We start from the raw sequence: 22,012 nt of genomic DNA, 5'->3' as shown, positions 1-22,012 counted from the left end.
GTTGCAGGACAGAGGCCCTTGAGGACTGGAGTTTGACGCCCCTGAAACATGCAGGACAGGGGGGCCTGAGGACCGGAATTGAGAAGCACTGTCTTAGACACACATTCAGAGATTGGCAGACTGAGAAACACATCGAACTAGAATGAAAAAGAAGCCAGTGTAAGCTCAAAAGACAAGTTTGATCTTCTTGTATTAAGATCATTTGCTTTGGTTTTGTCAGGTCCTTTTTTTTATTTTAGTTGTTTTGGAGTTTGATTTATTGATTCTAGCTTCATTATTATATTGTGTTCCTCACTCTCTTTCTTTGATTAGATCAGCCTTGTTCAGTTTTACTTTAGTCAGTTATTTGATGATTCTAATGATGATTTTAGTTTATTATGTCTAATTGTTTCTTATGACTGATTATTCTTTAAAACCTAAAGAATCATTAATAAATAAAATTATTAAAACACTTTGTGGGGACTTAATTTGTATGACGTGTTTAACCTGTGAGCTGAGTTACTGAGATACAATATTTTCATAAGTATTCATAAATAGAGCTATGTAAAGATCTGATTGCAACGTTTCTGCGTGTACTGAAGGGGGCAGCAATACGCCATAGTTTGGTTCATCCCGCCTGACCTATGAGGAAGAAGTAAACAAAAGCGTTTATCCTGAAACTTTTGGAGTCTCGCACAAGACTTATGTCTTATGTCTGCTTTATTAAAGGTTATGCTGATACGAGTAGCTCTGTTCAGGTAAGCTTGTCCTTTCAAATACACTTGGGCGCGACAGTGACTAATTTGTTGTCGGTGAACTTGTTGGTAAAGCTGGTTAGGTAATGGTTTCATAATGTTTTCAGGTATCTGTGTGCTCTGCGGCCAACAGCTTGGCTAACAATCTGCTTTGTTAGTTGAAGTTTATGCGAAGTTGCCAGTTCACAGTTAAGCGCCTTTTAACGTCGGGTTTTTTAATGTTTAAAAGGTAAGCCAATGATACTGTTTTTTTTTAAAGTCACTCTTTGGTCACTATTTTTATTTTCTTCGACTAAAGCAATGTTTGTCGAACTAATGCATGTCGGTCGGGAAAAATAGTTGAGGGTTTTGTAATCAACAAAAGCCATTCAATAGTTGAAACATAAATATTAGCCTACCACAGATTAGCACTAGTTAGTAGTTAACTAGTGCTGGTAAACTAAAACTAACTGTTTTAGCTAAGGTTAGAAACAGAGAACAGCAGCAACAAAACACAAAAATTATAAGCTGTAAGTGATGTCTGAACCTGTTTTATTTACCCATTGTCCAGATCATACTTCTGCAAAACACAGTACCATTAGCTGTTTGAAAGCAAAATTTGACCGGCAATAATATTTAAGTTTTTGTACCGTTTATATGATATAAATTATATCCTGAGTATTGTATTTGACCACTTGGATAAACTATCACTTTTATATTCACAACTGATACTAATCTTAACAATTGAAACCTTGACGCTCAGGGGAAGACATTGTAATTGAACAGGATATCCATCCATCCGTCCATCCATTTTCTAGCACCATTATCCTTAGTGAGATTGTGAGGGGTGCTGGTGGTATGTCCAGCAGGTCAACTGTCCAGAGACGGGGTCACCCTAGACAGGTCGCCAGTCCATATTCATTCATTTGTTCCTCAATTAGAAATTACTGGTATACTTCTAATATACAGATTCCTTGTTGATCTGTTTCCCCCCAGTAGTGACTATGGGGATTTCAGTTTCCTGCACCTCTAAGGAAACAACCCTCATTGATAAAGAGGACAGCTTGGCTTCTCCTGTGGAAGATGGAATGACAGAGAATGGCAGTGTGGCTGACGTCTCCCAGTTTCCTTACGTGGAATTCACAGGAAGAGACAGTGTGACGTGTCCAACATGTCAGGGCACCGGGAGAATCCCCAGAGGTGACCATGTACTTCATATATTGCACCCCATGTGTAAGCTGTTCTTGAAAAGATAATGAAGCTTTTTCAGTGTTTGACTACATCAGTTTAATATTGAAAAAAGCAAGATGATGAATCTAATCAAGTTGTGATTGGAGCCAACTTAAAGCCAACAGCAATGACAAGTCCAACATCACAGTTTGCTTCCTGTTTTCCAGGACAGGAGAATCAACTTGTTGCATTGATTCCATACAGTGACCAAAGACTGCGGCCAAGAAGGACGTAAGTGGGTGATTCTTTTTTTGCCCCAACATTCCATGTCTCCATGTTTTGCTTACAATTCTTTTTTGTAAAATGTGCCAAATATTTATAACAAAGTATTTTAGTTATACATTTAGATGTTTGCCATTATTCAAATATAAATGAAATGCCTTTTAAATATTATTTTGTTCTTTTCACACCTTTTTGGTGACCGACATGTTCAATTTCATTGTGTCCCCAGTGCAATGTAATAGACTTCCTCATGAAGTTTAAGCTATAAAATATATATTTTTTTATGTTTTTCTTGAATGAGTTGATTGACTGGACAAACCTTATTTTAATATGCAATTGAATCTACTGAAACTATTTTTTCTTATTTGATATTTTCTTCATATTATACATGTCCCAGTACTAACTTTCCACCCTGTTAGGATGTTAACTTTTTGCCTTCAAAAAGTCTAAAATTCCATAAAAACCCATTTAAAGGAAGTGACATCAATTGGTTTTGAAGTGAATTCAACCATGGAAAAGAAAATAAGCTTCAACTGTCACTATCTCTGTACTTTTTCTATGTTAAACCTGTATGAGTGAAACTTAAAGTTCCACCTTGTTAGGATAGATTGTGGAAAATGTTTGTTCAGTAGAATTTAAAAAAACATTATGTTAGATTTAGTCATTAAAGGTTTGTTATTCTGTTGAAGGTTAACTAGCTAAATGTTGACCACATAAAGAGCTACAGGTAGATTAGTTAGAAAAGTTCCACCCTGTTATGTTCATGAACCAAACAGGGTGAAAATTAGGGTGAAAAGTCATCATTTTAAGTAAAATAAAAAATGTCAGATGATGGAATAGAGTTGCAGAGTAGTCTGAGGTATTATCAGATGTATTTGCCATTTGTCTGTTTTCATTTCACTTGGTACCCCCATTGACTCCTGTGAGGGGAACAATGAGTACCTGTCATAGGAAAATCCACTACAGGGATATCACATGTTTTCCCAAATAGAGCCAGGACAAATACTGTGCCTATACTTTGACTTGAAAGAGGCAATCCTGCAACCAATGATGAAAATCGTCAGATTTTAGAATCGAAGACATTGATTTTCCACCCTGTTATGGGACAATAACGGGGTGTGATGTCCCATTCCACACATGTTTTTATTAAATATTGTTACAGAAACATTAAGTACTGTAAATTTTTCTGTGCCATGTTGGGAATTGAAGACCAATAAATGCAAATATTGGTAGAAGTTTTTAAAATTACCAATATTTTCAATGCTGTCAGTAATAATGAGTAAAAAAAACAACTTTTTTTTGTTTTACAATAGAGACATAAATGATTCTTAACTAAATGATGTGTTACAATTTCAAGAATGAAACATATTATATAGTGAAAGGGACACACTCTTTAAGAAAAATTCATTATTTTTGAAAATTTACATGTTTAACTATTTGTGGTCTATATGTAAATGTTCATAACGGGGTGAAACATATTCAGAGACAATGGTGAAAAAAAACACCTGTAATTATTAATTTATCCAATCCTGAACTTGCCCATTATTAATTTCTTGTTAAACATGTTAGTGTTGTAACACAATATTTAAAACTTAAAACATTAATACTTTTTTTTATTTATTTATTTATTTTTATTTTTTTTCAAAAGTTCTGAAGCCAAAATGTTGCTGCAAAAAAAAAAAAAAAAAATCACCCAAGTATTCTTAGACTTTTTTTGAAGACACATCTGGGGCACTCAAACCTGAAACCACATGTTGACATTTTTCTACTCTGATACCTGTCTTCCAAAATTGATGGTTTCTGGTCTCCCAAAATACCAGATCCGTGTAGACACACAGCCGAAACAAAACAAAATACATTTGCAGATACACTTAATCTCGTCTCCATTTAGACGTGCCCTAAATTACAAACTGACGCTTTGAGCTGATTTCCTGATGTGATCAGAGCTGTCAGCTGCAGTAATACAGGGTGTGTCTGTAAATGATTGATCTTTGTGAATAGAAATGATCTCCATTCTGTAAATGTCCAACTTATGTGATGCAAAAATGGTCCTAATAAAAGTCATAGCACGTTGGCCTGATACAACACATGATTCTTTCATACTGCAGTATCGGCTTCAACAGCATGTTGATTTCCCCACTCACTCCAAGTGGCCTCTTTTTAAACCCTGCCTGAAAACTCTGTTTAAACAACCACTTTCACTTTGATGATTTTGCTCTCTAACTTTTCTTTTTTATTTTCTTATTTAATTTTTTGTCTTCCTCTTTTTTTTTTCTTCCTTTTTTTGTAAGTTGCCCCATTGTGCCCTAATAGATGTCTGTTAAATAAAATGTGTCATTATTAGTAGTAGTACAGGAACCTAAAAGCCGGGGCCATTTCCATGATTATTCTAAATCCGGATTTATCAATATATATATATTGTATAATGTACCAAATTTGCACACTATTTTTACATGTGCATGTTTTGTGCGCCGCAAGTTTCAGAATTTCTTCACCCTGTGAGCGTTCAATAAGCTGCAAACTCTTTCATGCTTGAGGGTCCGGACTGAAAAATTTACTTGAATTCTACAGAAAAGTTAACTTTTAAGTTAAAACCTTTCATAATATCAGTTTTGACAAAAACTTTTACAGAAGATTAGGGTCATTGAGGTAATCCAATCCTTGCTTGATACAATTCAGCTGATGGTCGAATATCATTTTGCTTGCAGAGACATACAGGAGGTTTGCAATCGGATCATTGTTTTGTTTCACCCCAATTAAAGCTCCTCACCTCACCAAAAAGAAAAAAAAGCATCATTTGTCTAAAAGGTTTGAACCAAAGGTTTATAGACATCATGGAGGAACTGCAGGTGTATGGATCGTAGGGCTTCCCCCAGAAAACTAGCTAAGTTCTGTGATAGCAGCGCTGGGTAACCTTCCCAGTTTTTATTACTAGGTAATTATATGTTATTGGAAGACATTATTGACAATACTTAAACACACAAATATAGTGCTGATGTAAATTTTCCAACTTTTTCTAATCATTTTCCTGATCCTTGTCAGGAAGTTGTATGTAAGCGCATCAGTGGTGCTCTGCCTGTTGCTGTCCAGTCTGGCTGTTTTCTTCCTCTTCCCTCGCTCCATTGATGTATCCAATGTGGGAGTCAAGTCTGTTTATGTCAGCTATGACCTGGATCAGCACATTGTCTATCTCAACATCACGGTGAGTTTCGTGTGCTCCTCTCCCCTTCCTATTCTTTTATAGTAGCAGTATTGGGATGCTTTGCTTTATTTTATTTAATTGTGCCTAAGACATACAAAGCTGCTCTAATATCAGTTGACTACTGTTTTCCTTAGCACAAACAGGGGAACAGATCTGTCAAAAGCTACAAATCAGAATAAACTTCCAATTGTAACAACAGCAGAATCCTCCTGCTACTGTTATTTATCAAATGTATTTAACATTTTTATACTTACTGATCCAGTTAGTTGTGGCACATCTGTAGGTAGGCTCAAGTTTACTTTTCTGTGCATTTGATTGATAGTCATGGGAGTTCCACCACAAGGAGGAACAGCATGGTTCATTGTTACAAAACTTGAATAATCATTAGCATCATTATTCCTGTTATCTGGGCTTTCTACACTGGTGTCCTACATGCACAGAGGTTTAGCGTAACTAAATATTTATATTACATATGCAGAATATCACATAAGTAATATGACTTATGTAAGTAAGAATATCCGAGTGAAAGAGGTATACAATACAGTGACACAAATGCCAATCAAATCCCTCCCCTCGCCCCAAAAAATACATTTACGTTTGTAGACCTTAGGTGAAAAAGTTCAGATTTTAGAATAATTTTTCAAGACAATTTAGTAATGTAAACAATATTACATTTTTTTTTTTTTTTGTATGAAGACTGAATAGTGGAACTAAGCAAAGGTTAAAGTGTCCTTAGAGGCTTCTACATGAGACATGTCTCATAGATGTACATCTATATGAGACATGTAGATCTCATGTTATCTTAGAGATCTACATGTTGGATTTAAAAGAATATATATTAAAAACACACACATGTATTTTTTCACAATGTCTGACGTGAAATCAAAATAAACTTTTCCTGTTTTAGGTCAAATTTTTTCAGTTTCCTAAATGCCAGAATAATGAGAGAATTTTACCAACATCTGGTGGAACTGAGTCTGCTGAGCTCATCATATGAACTACTTCTCAGCCCAGCGCTCCTAACAGAATCATGGACAAACATTGTTGTGTTGACCGGAAGCTATTTAAAGAGACAGAGACCAATTTCAAGGCATCAAAATGTGAAGTCAAGAGTTATGTTTGACATATAGAGCATTTTTACAGCTTAAGTTAACATAGTTATTTGATTGTGCTCTAAAATGGCTTTGTGTACCTGAAAAATACATAACACTAAGCCTTCCATCATAACAAATTGTGCTGGATGATAAATGGTAATTGTCAGTTATTTGCGATAAATGATTAAATTTTTGTTTTGAAACCATTTTCAAGTATTGGCATAACAATGCAATAACGCATTCTCAAAGATCAATACATTTTCTAATGAACATTTAAAACTGGAACTGGAAGACATTTAAATATCCAAAATAAACCAAACAACAGAAACAACAAATGAATTATGGACTCTATAAACAAAACTGTTCTTCAGAAAAGACCTACCTGAGACCAAAGCACTACACTGAAGACTTTTGTAATCCAGTTTTTGGTAGAAAGAGAGAAAAGAGAAAAACAATAAGTTGTGCAAATGGAAATTATTGACTATGTTTTAATTTATCATGTGATTAATTGATTTATTGCGTAATGACAGGCCTTCATGAGATTGATCCTTTAATACTCTGATCAAAATTCTCTAATGACCTGAAGTCGTTCACTTTATCCTGAATAAACAACTTGTGTCCTTCAAGTAAAGTTCTCTTTAAGAAATTCCCTATTCAAACTTTGAACACTGTTTTAATACAATACAAAGACTGACAGTAATTTATTTGACAAGTACAAACTATCTTCACAAGCTTCCACTTTTATTTCCAAATGCTTCATATCTCTTTCATCTGTATTTGTGTTGCTTTTCTTATTTACTGTCTAACTTTGTATTTTAGATTATTTTAGTCATTGTAGACATAAAAATGTGCAGATGAGAATCAAGTGACAAATGTAAGGAGAGAAAAAATTAAAAACCTTTCAACAGCCTTTTAGCTGATGATTTCCTGCCGAGTAAAGCAAGCAACATAGATTTTTAACTTCTGAATGACCAGAATCTGCAGGAAATTAGGTTGAGAACTCATTATAGGACCTACTTTTCAGTGAAACACTCTTAAGAACGGTGTTAAAAGCTTGATAGAGAAATGCTGTTGTGATGACTTCCTGAAGGTGGAGTTTCATAGCCTGAGCTTCTTAAAGAGACAGAGGCCGAATTTAAAGGCGTTAAATAGTGAAGTCAAATTTCTTTTGTCATGTTTGATTGAAGATAATGATAGTTACTCGATTGTGCTGTAAAATGGCACTGTGTGCCTGGAACATAATACTGGCCCTTTAAATAAGAGCAGTAAACTAAAAATAGCACTGATGCATCTCTCCTCTTGCTGGTCGTCCTCACAGAACACTCTGAACATCACCAACAATAATTATTATTCAGTGGAAGTGGCCAACATCACAGCACAGGTGCAGTTTGCCAGGACGGTTATTGGTAACTCTCGCATCAGTAACGTCATCACTATAAATCCTCTCAACATGAAACAGGTACAACGTCTTCCTCCTCTGTCTGCACATTCACTTCTTCCATAGACCCATTGGAACAACCTGTCTCTGTTTATGTTTTCAGATTGATTATATGGTCCCCACTGTCATTGGAGATGAGTTAAACTACATGTAGTAAGTGTTAATTTTTTTATTTCATGCTATGTCACAGAAATTAACCTCCAGAGATGTAGTGGAGCAATAGTGTCAGTATTAGGATTTTATGTCACTTTAGTTTGTTTTTAGGAAGTGGCTTAAACTTTGTCCACAGTTGACTGCAGGAGAGTCTCTGAACTTCTTGAATAGCTGCTCTTCTTTGGCAGCTCACTGGAATGTTGAGAAATGTATCATTTTAGTATCTTTTGAAATACTTACTAGTTAATTCCTGCCTTGAAATGTAGTTTGCCACAACACATAGTCATCTTTGGTTTAATGGGACCATATTGAACCCTAAGAAACTATCACCTTTATATTTAAGTGTTTTATCCTGAAAACAACTAAATGTTTCTGATTAAACTGCTTTACCTGGGATCCATTTTCAAACATATTTAATGTTTTCTAGTGAATACTGCACCCTGGAAACCATCAAGGTACACAACATAGTTGTCATGACTCAGTAAGTTGACCATGTCACTTGTTCATATGTAATTCTAAATTGACATGTGCTGGCCACTTTATTAGGTATTGCTTGTCCTGGGTTGGAATCTCTTTCCTTTTGGAACTATTATAAATCTTCGTAGCATAGAATCAAAGTTGTTTGAGCTGCTGTTCTTTTTCCATAATCTAGGAGCAGTCTGCCTGTTTTTCTGACCTCTCACACCAACAAGGCATTTCTTTGACCAGTTATTCACTTTGGGTGTTTGCTGTAAACCTGGAGTACTTGTGTGTAAAAACCTTACCAGCAGTTTTTGAAATGCTCACATCTGGCAACAGTAACACATTCGACCTCTCTAGTTGTCTAAATCCATTGTGATGGTGTCCTGTGATTGGCTCCTGTGTGTCAGCAGAGTTTTGAGCAAGTTTGCTTCATAAAGTGGCCAGTGTGTGTCTGTGGTCACTGTTTGTAGTGTGTGTTTGGCTTTACCACATTCCTCTCCACTTATTCAGCGTGACCATCACTGCAACATACTTTGGCCACTCAGAGCAGATTTCTGAGGAGATGTATCAGTACGTGGACTGTGGGGGGAACACCACCGCCATCAGAGGGATAACCAGACCGATTGGCAACCCTGCTGAGTAATGGCTCTCATTCAGGCTAGCACCATCATGGTTTAGGTTTTGATTTTGTAAATGTTCAAAAGTTGCTGTATTCAATCACTAAAGTGTAAAATTAATGACAAATAAATATTTGTAAGTGAAGAGAAAGTTTAATTGTAATATGAAAAACTGTTTCTAGCTTATATAAAAGAATTATGAACAATTACTAAAATCAACCTTACTAATAATATTTGTTTTCTTATAAGTAAACCTTTTTAAATGGGAAGATGGAGAACATCACCCAGTTAAATTGGCTCCCTGAAGCTAAGAGAATAGACTTGAACTACTGTTGTTGGTTTATATATCACTGAACTGCTTTCCACCAAAATATATTACAATGTGCTCTACAAATAATAAATCAAGTTTATCTGTACAGCACATTTCAGCAACAAGGCAGTTCAAAGTGATTTACATCATAAAAATACAGTCATAAAAAAACACTGTATAGTCAACAATTGAGAAAACCAGTAACAAACATGCCATTTTGATGAGTGCAATGTTTAATTTAGTATGGTTCAAAAGAACCATTAATAAGTTGCTTTAATAAGTTATCCTTGAGTCTGCTGTAGATCTCATCTCCAGGTCCAGCTTCCAGTATTGGTCCACTGATAAGCACATTTGCTTTCAGTTTTTCAATTATGATAATTCATGTTTCTGAATTTCTGATTTCTGTTTGGCCAGATCATTAGCTCTGATGTGTATGATTAGGTTCTGAGTGTTTGGATGGCCAGTGGTTGAGTGTGGGAGTATTTTTCTGTTCTTAGTCACTGTGTCATGCAGAAAGGAGACTACCTTTGTTCTCTTTGCACTGCAGAAACAGTAGATTCCATTTGCAACCCCATCATTGTAAATGGATGGGGTAGCATTTAACCCATCCAGTAACTATAAGAACTTATAGTTACTGGAAGACATTGCCCACAATGCTTAGACCCACAGCTATAGAGTCTTACAAACAAACCAAAGAAATACAAAAATACAATACATTTGTTTATTCAGGATGACAATGCTGTTAAATTTGTTTTAATGGCTTCAGCATAGAAAAGTTTCAAGATTTTAAATCATTTAAATTTAAGATTTTAAGGAGCTGGAAAGTTTACTTTGTAAAAATTCAAAGAACAATCTTCATTGTTTATGTTACCACAGCTACAATCTGATGCTGTGAATTTAATCTGGGAGTTTGAGCTCTGTTTGTTCACAAATACAGCTTAGTAAATTACAATTATAACTGTTTTTAATTTATTTAATATATCTATGTTGAAATGCCGTTAGTGGCGCTGATGTTTGTAGCAGGAAGAGGGGTCCTTAAGTCAAATTCTGCTCAAGGCCTCATACAACCTTAGACCGGCCATGTAAGATGAGCTAAGTCCACTGAACTGGATACAGAGGAACTAACGGGGAGATTTAATTTATCTGGTAGAGATAAATGATCTGTTTTATCTGATAGAGAGCTTTTCCATTTCATGTCTATTGAATTTTTAATAAGCATGTAAATGCACATGGCACACTTAATTCTTTGTTCACAAAGATGCATCATTCTCACGGGACGCTCACCGCTCACCTCTGAAAGTGCGAGTGTTTATGTTTAAACGAGACTTTATGAAATCATTCACTGTCAGAGAGCTCACAGACATGAACATCTAGCTTAAAAAGTTAATTTATAGTTTTAACACATTTGACCCTGTCTGACCTGCTGTTAATAATGGAATGTCCTGTGAATTTAAATTTTGTTGTTTTTATGACATGTGAACATAACTCATCATTATTCCCTTTTGTGTTTTAAGCTATTTAAGGAAGTATGTTATGGATTCCTTACTTTTTGCATGATTATGATGTAATTTTATCATTTATTTTATATTTTTGAAATACTAAAACAGTGATTGTCATTCTTAATCTCCTTACATGCTGTTTTAAATGAAACAGATTTGCAGGTTCATGTCTTGTTCAATATTTGTTTAAAATGCTCTAAATTCTCTCCAAATTCTGCCAGGCGTCTTTATTAAACACTGTTTTGGGTAAATAATCGAGCAATTGTTTAAGTCAAGCAAAAACGTTTCTTTTAATAAATCTCCTAACCTGTTGTTTTTGACTAGTCCAGATCTTGTTTGCACTACATTACATTTAGGTTTAAAGTATTTAATAAAATTATGAAACCTGCACACTTATGTTGCATTTATTGTTTCTTTATTTCAGCAAAAAGCAAGGGGAGGATTATAATAATTGTAGTTATGACAGAAATATAGGGGGGGGTTGTGGTTATATGATAAATTTTTACATGGTTCAATGTTATGCTGATAAACATTTTAGTTCTCAAAGCTTATGATGGCACACAATTTTTATTCTGCAGAAAAACTATTTTTCAGAATTCTCAAACAATTTATGAGATTATATGCAAGAGAAACTAATTAAACTTCTGTTGTCCTAAAATTCTTTGACAGCAACTGCAGTTTTCCTCCATGTGAGGCCACTTAGTGGAAAGTAACACAGGTTATTTGCTTTCCTTTAGAGGAAACAAATGGTAGCACAGCAAAGCATTTCAAGCAGTTTTCTGCTCATCTTTTTTAGCACTCTGTATTTATAGTGCTTACAGCTGGTCTCTTTAAAAGTCTTATCACAGGACTACACTTAAGTGATTTTCGCTGACCAGTTTGCAACAAAAGACTGAAAAAAAGATTTTTGTAAAAGTGTAAACTTTCTATAGATTTCTATTAAATGATGACTAGCCCTGATCCTGCTGCACATGCAGTATATGTAAAGCAGATTTATATGGAAGGTAAAACATCTGCATGCTTCTCATAACTGCAATCCAGAAGAATTAATTAGACAGATTATGTAGCACTGTTAGCAGGTAACGTGCAGAAATGGATGTCCTTTAAGCTTTTAAACTTGACTGATGTCTAATTCAACTCTCATACATCACAGTGAACTGAAGTTTGAACAAAGAAGAATTTGGACAATCAAGCATGATCTCATGCGACCCAGACCTCCTCCTTTCTTTGTGTTTCACAGCACAGTGGTGAAACGTTAAACGGCCGTTCTGCCTCAGTATGGATAGATAGTCCAGATCTGTTATGGTTTAAAACTTCATACACAATTATGGTTGATGTGATTACTTAGATCTTGTTTCCCTACATTCAAATTCGTTTGACAGGTAATTGTAGCAGACATACAGTATAATTATAATCCCCCTGGCAATGTCAGCCAAAAGTTGTTTATTAATAATCCGAGCTGGACCAACAGGGAGCAAGTGACGAATCCACCCTGGTGGTCTTGTTACTAATCCATCCCTTAGAGAGATCCAGTAATAGTCGTTACAGGTCAGGTGTTGGAGTACTGTTACTGGGCAGGCATAGCAACCATAAGAGCTTCAGTTTTTATTGTGTTTGATGTAGCTCACAACCTGTCTCATTTAGCTTTAAATGTAATCTGAAATAAGTTTCTTTTTCAAACGATCCTTAGATTTAAGTAAAGATTCATGAATTATAATTGCATCTTCATAAGTTAATAGGGGAGAAGGAGTCGTGTGCTTAATTAGAAGGGAAGTGATGGGAGTGAGGCGACAGATGACGTGTTTACTGCTGCTGTTCAGTCACCACCGCTCCTCCTTCTGGTGTTCAGAAGGAAAACAAAGCAAACTACTGGAGACAAGCTAATAACAGGTTTTTATTTCAAGATGGTTTTGTTTTTCCTAATTAAATTCATCTTGTAGAGACTGTTGCCTTCTTTATCTATGAAAAAGATAACCTTCACTCAGGATTTTGCTGACGCACCTTTGACAGCTGTCACAGCCTGACATCTTCTTGAAAATATCTCTAGAAACTTGGTACAGCAGTTTGAGGGAAATTTCTACAGATCATTTCTGCGTCCTCTCAGGGTCAATCAGGTTGCATGGGCAGCATCAGTGGGTAGTAATCCACCCTACAACACCACGAAGATCACTGAAAACAGCAGACGGACCAGAGAGAAAGCATCGGCAAAGTACAGAATTGGGTTCTAAAATATTATCCAAGCTTTGAACGTGTCACAGAGCTGAGAGGGTGAATATGGAAAGATGATGGACCTGCCAAGATATGGCCATCCAGCTAAGTAAAAACTACTTCCTGCCATGGTTATTAGGTGTTTGTTCAGAAGAAAATAAAACTATGCACCATTTTTCTTGGACCTCACAGTAATAGTCTACTTTGTGTTGTTCTATCATTATATAAAATTACAATAAAATAGAATTTTGGTTGTAATGTGGGAAAATGTTCCATATGTGGGTTCTTTTCAGAGGTCATGTAAATAATAAATGAATTGGATTTTGAATGTGAATGTTCTAACCTAATTTTTTTGTGTGTTTTTTAGCCTAATTTTAGCCATACATGGTTTACACCCAAACTTAGTGAACTGCTCCTGACTGACCCATCAGACAGAGAGACAACTGTAGACTCCCAACTGTTGTCTCTCATTATAGCCCAATGAGTAGGTGGAGGGGCCTTGTAATGGGAGGGTCTCGGTGTCTGTCATATAAATGAGCTGCTGTTCTCTTAGTGTTTGGTTTGTCCTCTAGTTTGCCAGACCACCAGGTCCACACCTTGCAGAAATCTGACTTTATCTTTGTTCAGTCTGCAAACATCCCCCAACAGCAAACATGGAAGCCATCAAAAAAAAGATGCTTATGCTGAAGTTGGACAAGGAGAATGCATTGGACCGGGCTGAGCAAGCTGAGGCAGACAAGAAAGGAGCCGAGGAGAGGAGCAAACAGGTCTGCCATGGAACACACACACACACACACACACACACACAGTCTCTCTATCTTCACAGGGACCTTGTATTGACTTCCATTCATTTTTCCTTTATTCCTACAGCCTAACCCTGACACCTACCCTAAACTTAACTAGTACCAGTTCACACCTTAGTCCTAAACCTAACTTCTAAACCAAAAACAGCACTGCTTCATATGGGGCCAGAGCTTTGGGTCAGTCATTCACCACAACGTAATACTTGTTGGAAAAATGGTCCACGCACACATACGCACATACACAGTAAAATAGGTAGTCTTTATGGGACTGGGTGAGTTTCCCTGAACAGTTTTACATAGAAATGTCTACATGAGTATTGATTGTTTTGATTGTCTAATTTACAAGTTGAACTTGAAGTCATACTATATTTGGATCTATCTTTTTAAATTTTCTCAACAGACCTGAAAGTTTCACATGGACTTGGTCTGCCTGTAGTTTCAGAAGATGACCAATCTGTCTTTAGAAATGCAGATTTATGCTTTTGAGCTACTGTCTGTTTTTATCTTCGTACTGGGAAAAAAAAAAATCTTATTTTATTTAATAGTAAAAAACCTAAACATGACTCACAGACAACAAAATGGCTCCAACAGAGGCTAAAACTTGTGGTTAAGTAGAAACACTTGGGCTAGAATGGGTTTAGTGACAATTTCAGAATGTAGTGCTAGAAAATAAGAACATTTTTTTACTTTAAAAAAATGTAATGTAGATTAATTGTAAATATATATTATACATATGTATTATATTTAGAACACTTTCTTAAAGTGGCCATTGTGTGGAATCAGGTTTGTTCCCTAACAAGGACCAGAGGAATTTCTAAACAGAAATCAATAAATGTTCTTTTAGTTTAAAAAGTTTAAGTCAGTATAATTTTATACATGGTTGCAGTGCTTCTGAACTTTTGTGGTCTTTTACACCATCAGCATGAAGACGAACTTCTGCAGATGCAAAAGAAGCTGAAGGGGACGGAAGATGAGCTTGATAAATATTCAGAAGCCCTGAAGGATGCCCAGGAGAAGCTGGAGGTTGCTGATAAAAAGGCTGCTGATGTGAGTGACACACCTCTGAAAGAGAAGCCATGCTACACACACTCAGACATGTTCAGAGGGCATTTTCTCTTCTTTGACCAGAAGGAATTGAATATGGACATGGTTCAGTTACCTCAAGAAAAAATATTTTTGCTTGTTCATTAAGTTTAATAGAGATCAAATATGTCATGTGTTTTGGATTTGTGTAGACAAATCCAAAACACAAGACAGCACATGAAAATGCACAAAGTACGACAAGGCACTACGTCACAAGATATCTTCATTAATTTCAGTCATTAATTACTCTGAAATTGGAATCATTAAGTTTTTGTGACTTCAGTAGCATAATGCTTATTTACACTGTGTTCTGTAGCAGCAGTTACATTTACCCTGACTTCCAGTTTAGAGTTCTGCCTGGAGAAAGAACAGCTGTAAACTGACAGACACACGGCATATACAGTAACACATTACTGTCATGCCATAAAACTGACAGTAACAACTGTTTTTGCTTTAGAAGGAATATGTATTTTATTATTCTAATAAAGCAACTTTAACTGTGTTTAATGTTGGATGTGTGGTGTAGAGTGGAAAACTAAACTGGTTCTACTGCTTCAGTGAGATGTAGGCTGACGCTCTGAGTCATGAAAAGGCAGATAGTCCTGGGGATTCAGAACATCATCAGTTGCCTAATCTTATATTCATTTAGTTTTGATGTCAACATGCATTTGAGGACCTCACTGTGTGCAACCTTGAATGTGTTCAGTGCAAACTGAGCTCATCTGATTTCTTTTCTCTCTGTCACATTCCATTCTCATGGTGCCCTGAATGGAACGCTCACAGCTGTTGGGAGGATTCAGACTCCTATTTTGACTCTGATGTCACCTGCTTAGCCTTGACAATGGCTCATGTCCATTTTTGGGCCTCTACCCCTGGCTCCCAGGTCACTGTTCAGGAACTACTACCCTCTTTTTTAAGGCAAATATTATCATACTCATTTTGTGTTGCTCTGTTGGTTCAAAGAGAAAAATAATTATCTCAGAGAATTTTTCTGCATTACTTAAAGTATGCTTAGCAATTGTCTGACACTATGTGCTCTCAATGGAGTCCTATTCAGCCACAGACGGATCAATGGGTCATTCTTGTTTCTTCACTCTGTTATCTATGTTTAATCAAAACCAGAAAAGAAATACAAAAACGTTTTTACTTCAGGACTCTGTTCTTCTGTGACTGAATGAATCCTGACTCACTACTGAACAATTTGTCAGTGTCTCTATATAGACGAAACAGCTGTCACCCAGGCAAATACCTGCAGAGCACATACAGTTCACACTGTTTAGCTAACAAGCTAACAGTTCTTCCACAGGAAATATAGAAGCAAGCAATTTTTATTTCAATAATTGTCTCAATTAATTTGTCCAAATATCTTGCCATTTACTTTGGATATTTTTTGGTTTAATTTTTTTTTTGTATGACTAAAGCCACAACAGAAGCTACATCTCCACTTGTCACAGAGGGATCCAGATTTTAAATCTATGTTCTGAAACTAAAAACTTGTCAGAAAGAAAAACTTTTGGTGCATCAGTCTTTTGCAGCTGATATTGGTCATATTTCTTGTTTGAATGAATCCACACCATGTTTGTCTGGACGCAGGCCGAGGCAGAGGTGGCTTCCCTGAACAGACGCATCCAGCTTGTGGAGGAGGAGTTGGACAGAGCGCAGGAGAGACTGGCAACAGCCCTGCAGAAACTGGAAGAAGCTGAAAAAGCCGCTGATGAGAGCGAGAGGTGACTTCTAACTGGGCTTGCAACAAACTTTTTTTTCCCCCTTTGGTTATGTATTAGCAAAAAATACAAGAGTTGTATTTTAATTCCTGAGGCAGGCATAGTTCCCATAGTTCAATTCACAACAAATGTCATCTCAAGTCACTTAAAAAAAATCATTTCAAATCAGTCACACAAACTTTCCAGCTGATCCTAGTTTTCAGACAGTAGAGTAAACTTAGTTAATCATACAGAGCAGTATAAAAGTTTCTCAGAAAACTTAGCAGATTGCATCATTCACTCCTCTGGGACAAACATGTAGCAACACTGTTTAAGTATGCTTAGCAGTATACTTAAACAGTGTACTGTTTAAGTATACACAAGCAAGCGATTTTAATAATCGCTTGCTTGTGTTGTTTTGTTGACTTTACAGCAATCCCTCATTCTGAGCTCCTAAACCCATCAAGACGTTCAACGTCTTCATTCCAAACTCTACAGTCATAAATAAATCTATAGGGTTTGATAGAAACAAAAACAAGCAACATATATGGAGGCCACACCTTTCGACTGCAAAAACATAGCAGATTTGCTGCTCGTGATCTGGTGGGTGGTCCAGTGAAGACCACATCTCTCTAAATTCAAACTCCTGGCTGTAAAACCTGAGTCTCTTTCATTTTAAGTAGGTGCTTGGTTGAGTCAGCCTGTGCATTCACATTAACGAGGGGCCGTATGGAGTTGTGTTTTCATAATATTTTGTGGTAATTATTGCAGTAACAGTAAAATAAATTTATGAAACGACAATGGTGCTTACAGCCAGACCCTCACAAACTCTACTCTAGAGATAACACTCACTCTTTATAAAACAGTTTTCTTCTGCATGTCATTTACAATAAATAATGCAATTGTCCATCTAGGTTGTATACAGAAGTTGTAATAAATATACAAATATTTTAATACTTATTGAAAACCAACAGCAAACAAAAATAATTCACAACGCAAAACTGGACAGTAGTTATTTGAGGTTTGAAAACATTATCAATTAATTTCTTATCACACTATTTTTTCCCCGCTAATGATAAAAGTTGTAACTTTACATCCCTAACTCAAAAACAAACACGTACCATGGGTCCATTCAGAAAATATTTAGGTGGAACCATAAGATTATTTAAAGCAGCATTTTCTAATTGTTGGACTATGAAGTCATCGACTCTGTGTCAATAGGATCAGAGTCCAGAGGTCATGTTATTTTGTCTCTCGTTGAATTCCTAATTTCTGCCTTAAAATTTTTTCTTTGTCAGTTGCTTTGTTTTTGGGGTTGAAATTCACTAAGTTTGAAATGATATGTGCAGAAATCACTTCAAACCACCACAAATCATACAGGAAAAATATGTGGAAAGGTGCAAAATAACTGACTATCAGCCTGAACTCTGGCTCATAAGCTAGTACTGTGAAGAACCAACAACTGTTCTTAAGGGAGATAAAAAAAAAAATTGACAATTGTTTGTAATGAAGAAGAAATGACTGATTGTTTCTCTCAGAGGCATGAAGGTGATTGAGAACAGGGCCCTAAAGGACGAGGAGAAGATGGAACTCCAGGAGATCCAGCTGAAGGAAGCGAAACACATTGCTGAAGAAGCTGATCGCAAATACGAGGAGGTGATTCTACGACTGCAGTGTGACTGAGGGATGTTTTTCTGAACTCCATGAATTTCCTTTCAATTAGTGCTTTATTATAATCGACAACTGACAGAAAGACATGTTGGTGTTTTAATATTCAAAAATCCTCACATGTATAATGAGACCTGGAGTCTCAGGTAATTGAGCATTACCTGTGTCTGGTCAACGTAACTGACCATACTGACTAGCTGTTGGATGCTCTGATAACAGTGTGTAAACACTGTCTGTAATTCTGTTTGGCCTAAACAAAGGCCAAAGCTGCTTGGACATTTAAGTAATTAAATTTCCATCCTATGGTTAGTCACTCCTTTTGCGTGTTTGACTTGGTGCTTAACTGAGTGAGTGAAATGTGTTTGAAAGTTTCCTGTAAAACAAGCTAACTCTGTACATGCGTTTTTCTAGGTGGCTCGTAAGCTGGTGATCGTAGAAGGAGAGTTGGAACGGACTGAGGAGAGAGCAGAGCTGGCTGAGGCGTGAGTGTCTCACTATAATACGTAGGAAATATAACTATTAATGCAGCAGTTCAGGCAGGGCCCAGGTGACACACATATTTGGTTAACACGTAATTCATTTATTTCAAAATGTTCAGGATCAGCCAGCGGTGACTGATGTAGTCTTGACCTTTTATTTATGACATTCAGAATCGCATGCAGTGAAAATGTATCAGGTGATGGAGAGAGCAGCTAATGGTTTTGGTTGCATTGCTCCCTTGTCAAAATCAGTCACATAACCAAATCTCCAACTGTTTTTCTCCTAAGGTAAAGGAGGTAAAAGGTTTAGGAAACCCAGACATTCCTCCTACTGGCAATGTTTTTCACTATATTCCAGGATATCCCAAAGCATTCCCAGGCCAGAGGAGGCTTATTGTCTCCTCCAGTTAGTTCAGAGTCAGTCTTTCCAATGGGACATGTCCTCCAAAGGGAGGTGTGCAGGAGGCATTAAAATCAGATACCTGATAAGATCAGCTAACTTCTTTTAATGCAGAGAAATGGCACAGCCATTTGTGGAGGAGGTTTTTTATTGCTTCTTTGGTTTTAGCTATAGCAGGCTCTATAATGGTGCAAAGGTTCATCTTTATCACATGGGAATTAAGATATTTTGTGGTCTTGCTGCACCTCCTCCAGTGGAGCCAGCTACATCCCCACAACTAACTCTGTCTTTCTTATGAGTTTGTTGAGTCTGTTTGAGTCACATCACATGTAATGTGATGTGCATTAAAATGGTTTATATATATTTATAACAGTAGTATGTGTTTTTCATAGATCTTGTCTTCACCTCATAAATATTTGTTTTCTTTGAACTGCAGTAAAGTTCTGCAAAGCTCTGACATTCTCAGAATAAGATGCTGTTCAGACTAAAACATTGCCCTGAGAGACAATTTCCTGACTAACTTGAAAGATACATAGCCTCTGCTTCACTGTCTGTCATAAAATGGAGATATCTGGCACTGACACTGATTTGTTTAGATAGTTTGTTCTCTTTTTTCCTTATGTCTGGAAGCCATTTTGTCAGCAAAGCTAAAGCTACAGCTAAGCGCATGTATTGTTGAGAGTCCTTTCTAAGCTTGTTGCCATAGGGACTAAATGTTAACATCTTAAAGGACTTTTTACAATATTAGTCTGAATGTGACTGATCAAACTGTTCTCTTTTGCCTCCACTAACATTATGTCCTTATTCATCAAAACCAGAAAATGTGCAGAGCTGGAGGAGGAACTGAAGAATGTCACTAACAACCTTAAGTCTCTGGAGGCACAAGCTGAGAAGGTGGGACAGCACCACCAGCTGCAGAAGCATTAGATGTGTACTCAAAGTCGAACATCAATAGCACACATACAGTCCAAATGGCTAGAATATTCTCAGGAGAATTCACAGTGAGCGAGTAGTTGGTTGATGTTGTTCTGATTCTTGCTCCCTAGTTCATATGTACTGACATAAACCAAATTTAGGATATTTGATATGCCTTGATCAACATAATGCATCTCTTTGTCTGTCTTTTGAAATTGATTATCTTTCTACCAATGAACCCATTGGGCAAATTTTGCTCACACAGTCATTATAACATTATGTTGTACTGTACCTCCAACTATTGCTTACACATGTAAATATTAACAAGAGGTAATTAAACAGAGGGAATAATAGCATTACAAACAGCATCAACATGAAATATAATTGTAATTGTTGAAATATTTCTAGCAGTAAGATGTTTTTTATTTTACCACACTTATTTGTGTCGTATAGTGTAATTTCTGACTCTGAGAACCACTGTTGCAGTAGATTTGTCCCAGTATCCTATCTGGACAAGATCAGAGTTCATGTCTGAAAAATAATCTATAGTGCCTATCAGTTCGAGTCTAACACCGGTGGTGGATCTAGAGGGGTGAGGAATAGAAAAGTAGAGCTCAAGGTGACGGTGCTGCTCTCCCTTCACAGTATTCTCAAAAAGAGGACAAGTATGAGGAAGAAATCAAGATCCTAACTGACAAGCTGAAAGAGGTGAGCATGAAGACAGTTTTCATCAACAAATAATTTTGTTCTGATTTTAACCCAAAATATGTTTCATAAGTTGTCATTACATGTTCAGGTTTTTGTTTCTCTCACAAAGGATTTACCTCAGATATTTTGTAATCAGATGTTTCTTTTATTCTGTTCTCAGGCTGAGACCAGAGCTGAGTTTGCTGAAAGATCTGTAGCCAAGCTGGAGAAGACTATTGATGATCTGGAAGGTAGAGAATTGTCTCTTAAATTCATCATTGTGTGTACTATTTAAGATCACTTGAAAAAGCGCCAATCTGCCATGAAGTCTGCAGTGTTTCTCAACAATAGGGTAACCCCAGGGGTGAAAGTAGTTTTATATCCTTGGGGTACTATGAAAATTCTTGTGGGTATTTATATATATATATATATATATATATATATATATCAGTGACGTGCAGTGAGGTTCATTGCTGGTGAGGCACTGACTTATGACCAAAAAGACTAATCATTTACATGTCATCCATAGCCGCGTTAACTCAGTGAAACTTAGAAATGTAGATTTTGATTTCGTGCTATGATCCACAGCAAAGTTATCTGTATTCGTTAACCTACGCAGACTCGTTGCCATAGCAACTGACAACAATGCCACTTCATGTTTTAGGATTTAACACCAAAAACATTCAAGAATTTATTTTGCACACAGAACAGAACATTTAGTCTGTTGTTGTAGTACGTTTTGGGCTTAATGTTTTATTAATAAATAATTGCTGTGGTAGATTAGCTACCGCTTCTACTTAACTGAATTATTTAGACATACAAACTGCCCACAAAACGCACATTTCATTAAAAAAAAACATCTTAATGCTGTCTTATGTATCTGCTAATTCTGCACAAAAATATCCGTTCATCCAAAGCCAAGTCTATCCTCGGCATGTCTTTTCTACTCCGTTTGAGAATCAAACTGTCTCGAAGCAAAACTTTCAGCTCTGGTGTTGTTCTTCCTTAGTTATCTCCTGCTTCAAATGAAAATCCACTTTAGAAAACTGTTTAAATGTAGTCTTTCATGTTGACGTCGGAAGAGAGGAGAAAACAAATATATCGCTGTAATTTACTCATTTACTGT

The 22,012-nt window shown here is 36.4% G+C and overlaps 2 protein-coding genes across 3 annotated transcripts in view; both read left to right on the top strand.

The window, feature by feature from the left end:
* Nucleotides 1-519: 519 nt before the first annotated feature.
* On the top strand, nucleotides 520-11,364 carry LOC106940669 (transmembrane protein 106B-like). Of its 2 annotated transcripts, XM_015023471.1 has the most exons (9): nucleotides 520-737; nucleotides 842-963; nucleotides 1,710-1,913; nucleotides 2,111-2,174; nucleotides 5,208-5,367; nucleotides 7,780-7,920; nucleotides 8,003-8,052; nucleotides 8,480-8,533; nucleotides 9,025-11,364. In XM_015023471.1, the coding sequence occupies exons 3-9, from the start codon at nucleotides 1,718-1,720 to the stop codon at nucleotides 9,155-9,157; spliced, it is 798 nt and encodes a 265-aa protein (XP_014878957.1). In that variant the 5' UTR covers nucleotides 520-737; nucleotides 842-963; nucleotides 1,710-1,717; the 3' UTR covers nucleotides 9,158-11,364. The 2 variants fall into 2 exon arrangements, with proteins under 2 accessions (XP_014878957.1, XP_014878956.1); XM_015023470.1 differs by lacking the exon at nucleotides 842-963.
* Nucleotides 11,365-13,675: 2,311 nt separating this feature from the next.
* Nucleotides 13,676-22,012, top strand: part of LOC106940668 (tropomyosin alpha-3 chain) — a 15,197-nt gene continuing 6,860 nt past the window's right edge. The window contains exons 1-8 of the mRNA XM_015023468.1: nucleotides 13,676-13,915; nucleotides 14,873-14,998; nucleotides 16,628-16,761; nucleotides 18,276-18,393; nucleotides 18,817-18,887; nucleotides 20,103-20,178; nucleotides 20,845-20,907; nucleotides 21,068-21,137. Of these exons, the coding sequence (XP_014878954.1) occupies nucleotides 13,802-13,915; nucleotides 14,873-14,998; nucleotides 16,628-16,761; nucleotides 18,276-18,393; nucleotides 18,817-18,887; nucleotides 20,103-20,178; nucleotides 20,845-20,907; nucleotides 21,068-21,137 (772 nt within the window). The 5' untranslated portion in view covers nucleotides 13,676-13,801. The remainder of the gene's footprint in view (nucleotides 13,916-14,872; nucleotides 14,999-16,627; nucleotides 16,762-18,275; nucleotides 18,394-18,816; nucleotides 18,888-20,102; nucleotides 20,179-20,844; nucleotides 20,908-21,067; nucleotides 21,138-22,012) is intronic.

The sequence above is a fragment of the Poecilia latipinna genome, unplaced genomic scaffold (assembly GCF_001443285.1).
Source record: "Poecilia latipinna isolate Pla-1442-1.1 unplaced genomic scaffold, P_latipinna-1.0 Scaffold3313, whole genome shotgun sequence".
NCBI classification, from domain to species: Eukaryota; Metazoa; Chordata; class Actinopteri; order Cyprinodontiformes; family Poeciliidae; genus Poecilia; species Poecilia latipinna.
This window is presented reverse-complemented; position numbering and strand designations above follow the sequence as displayed.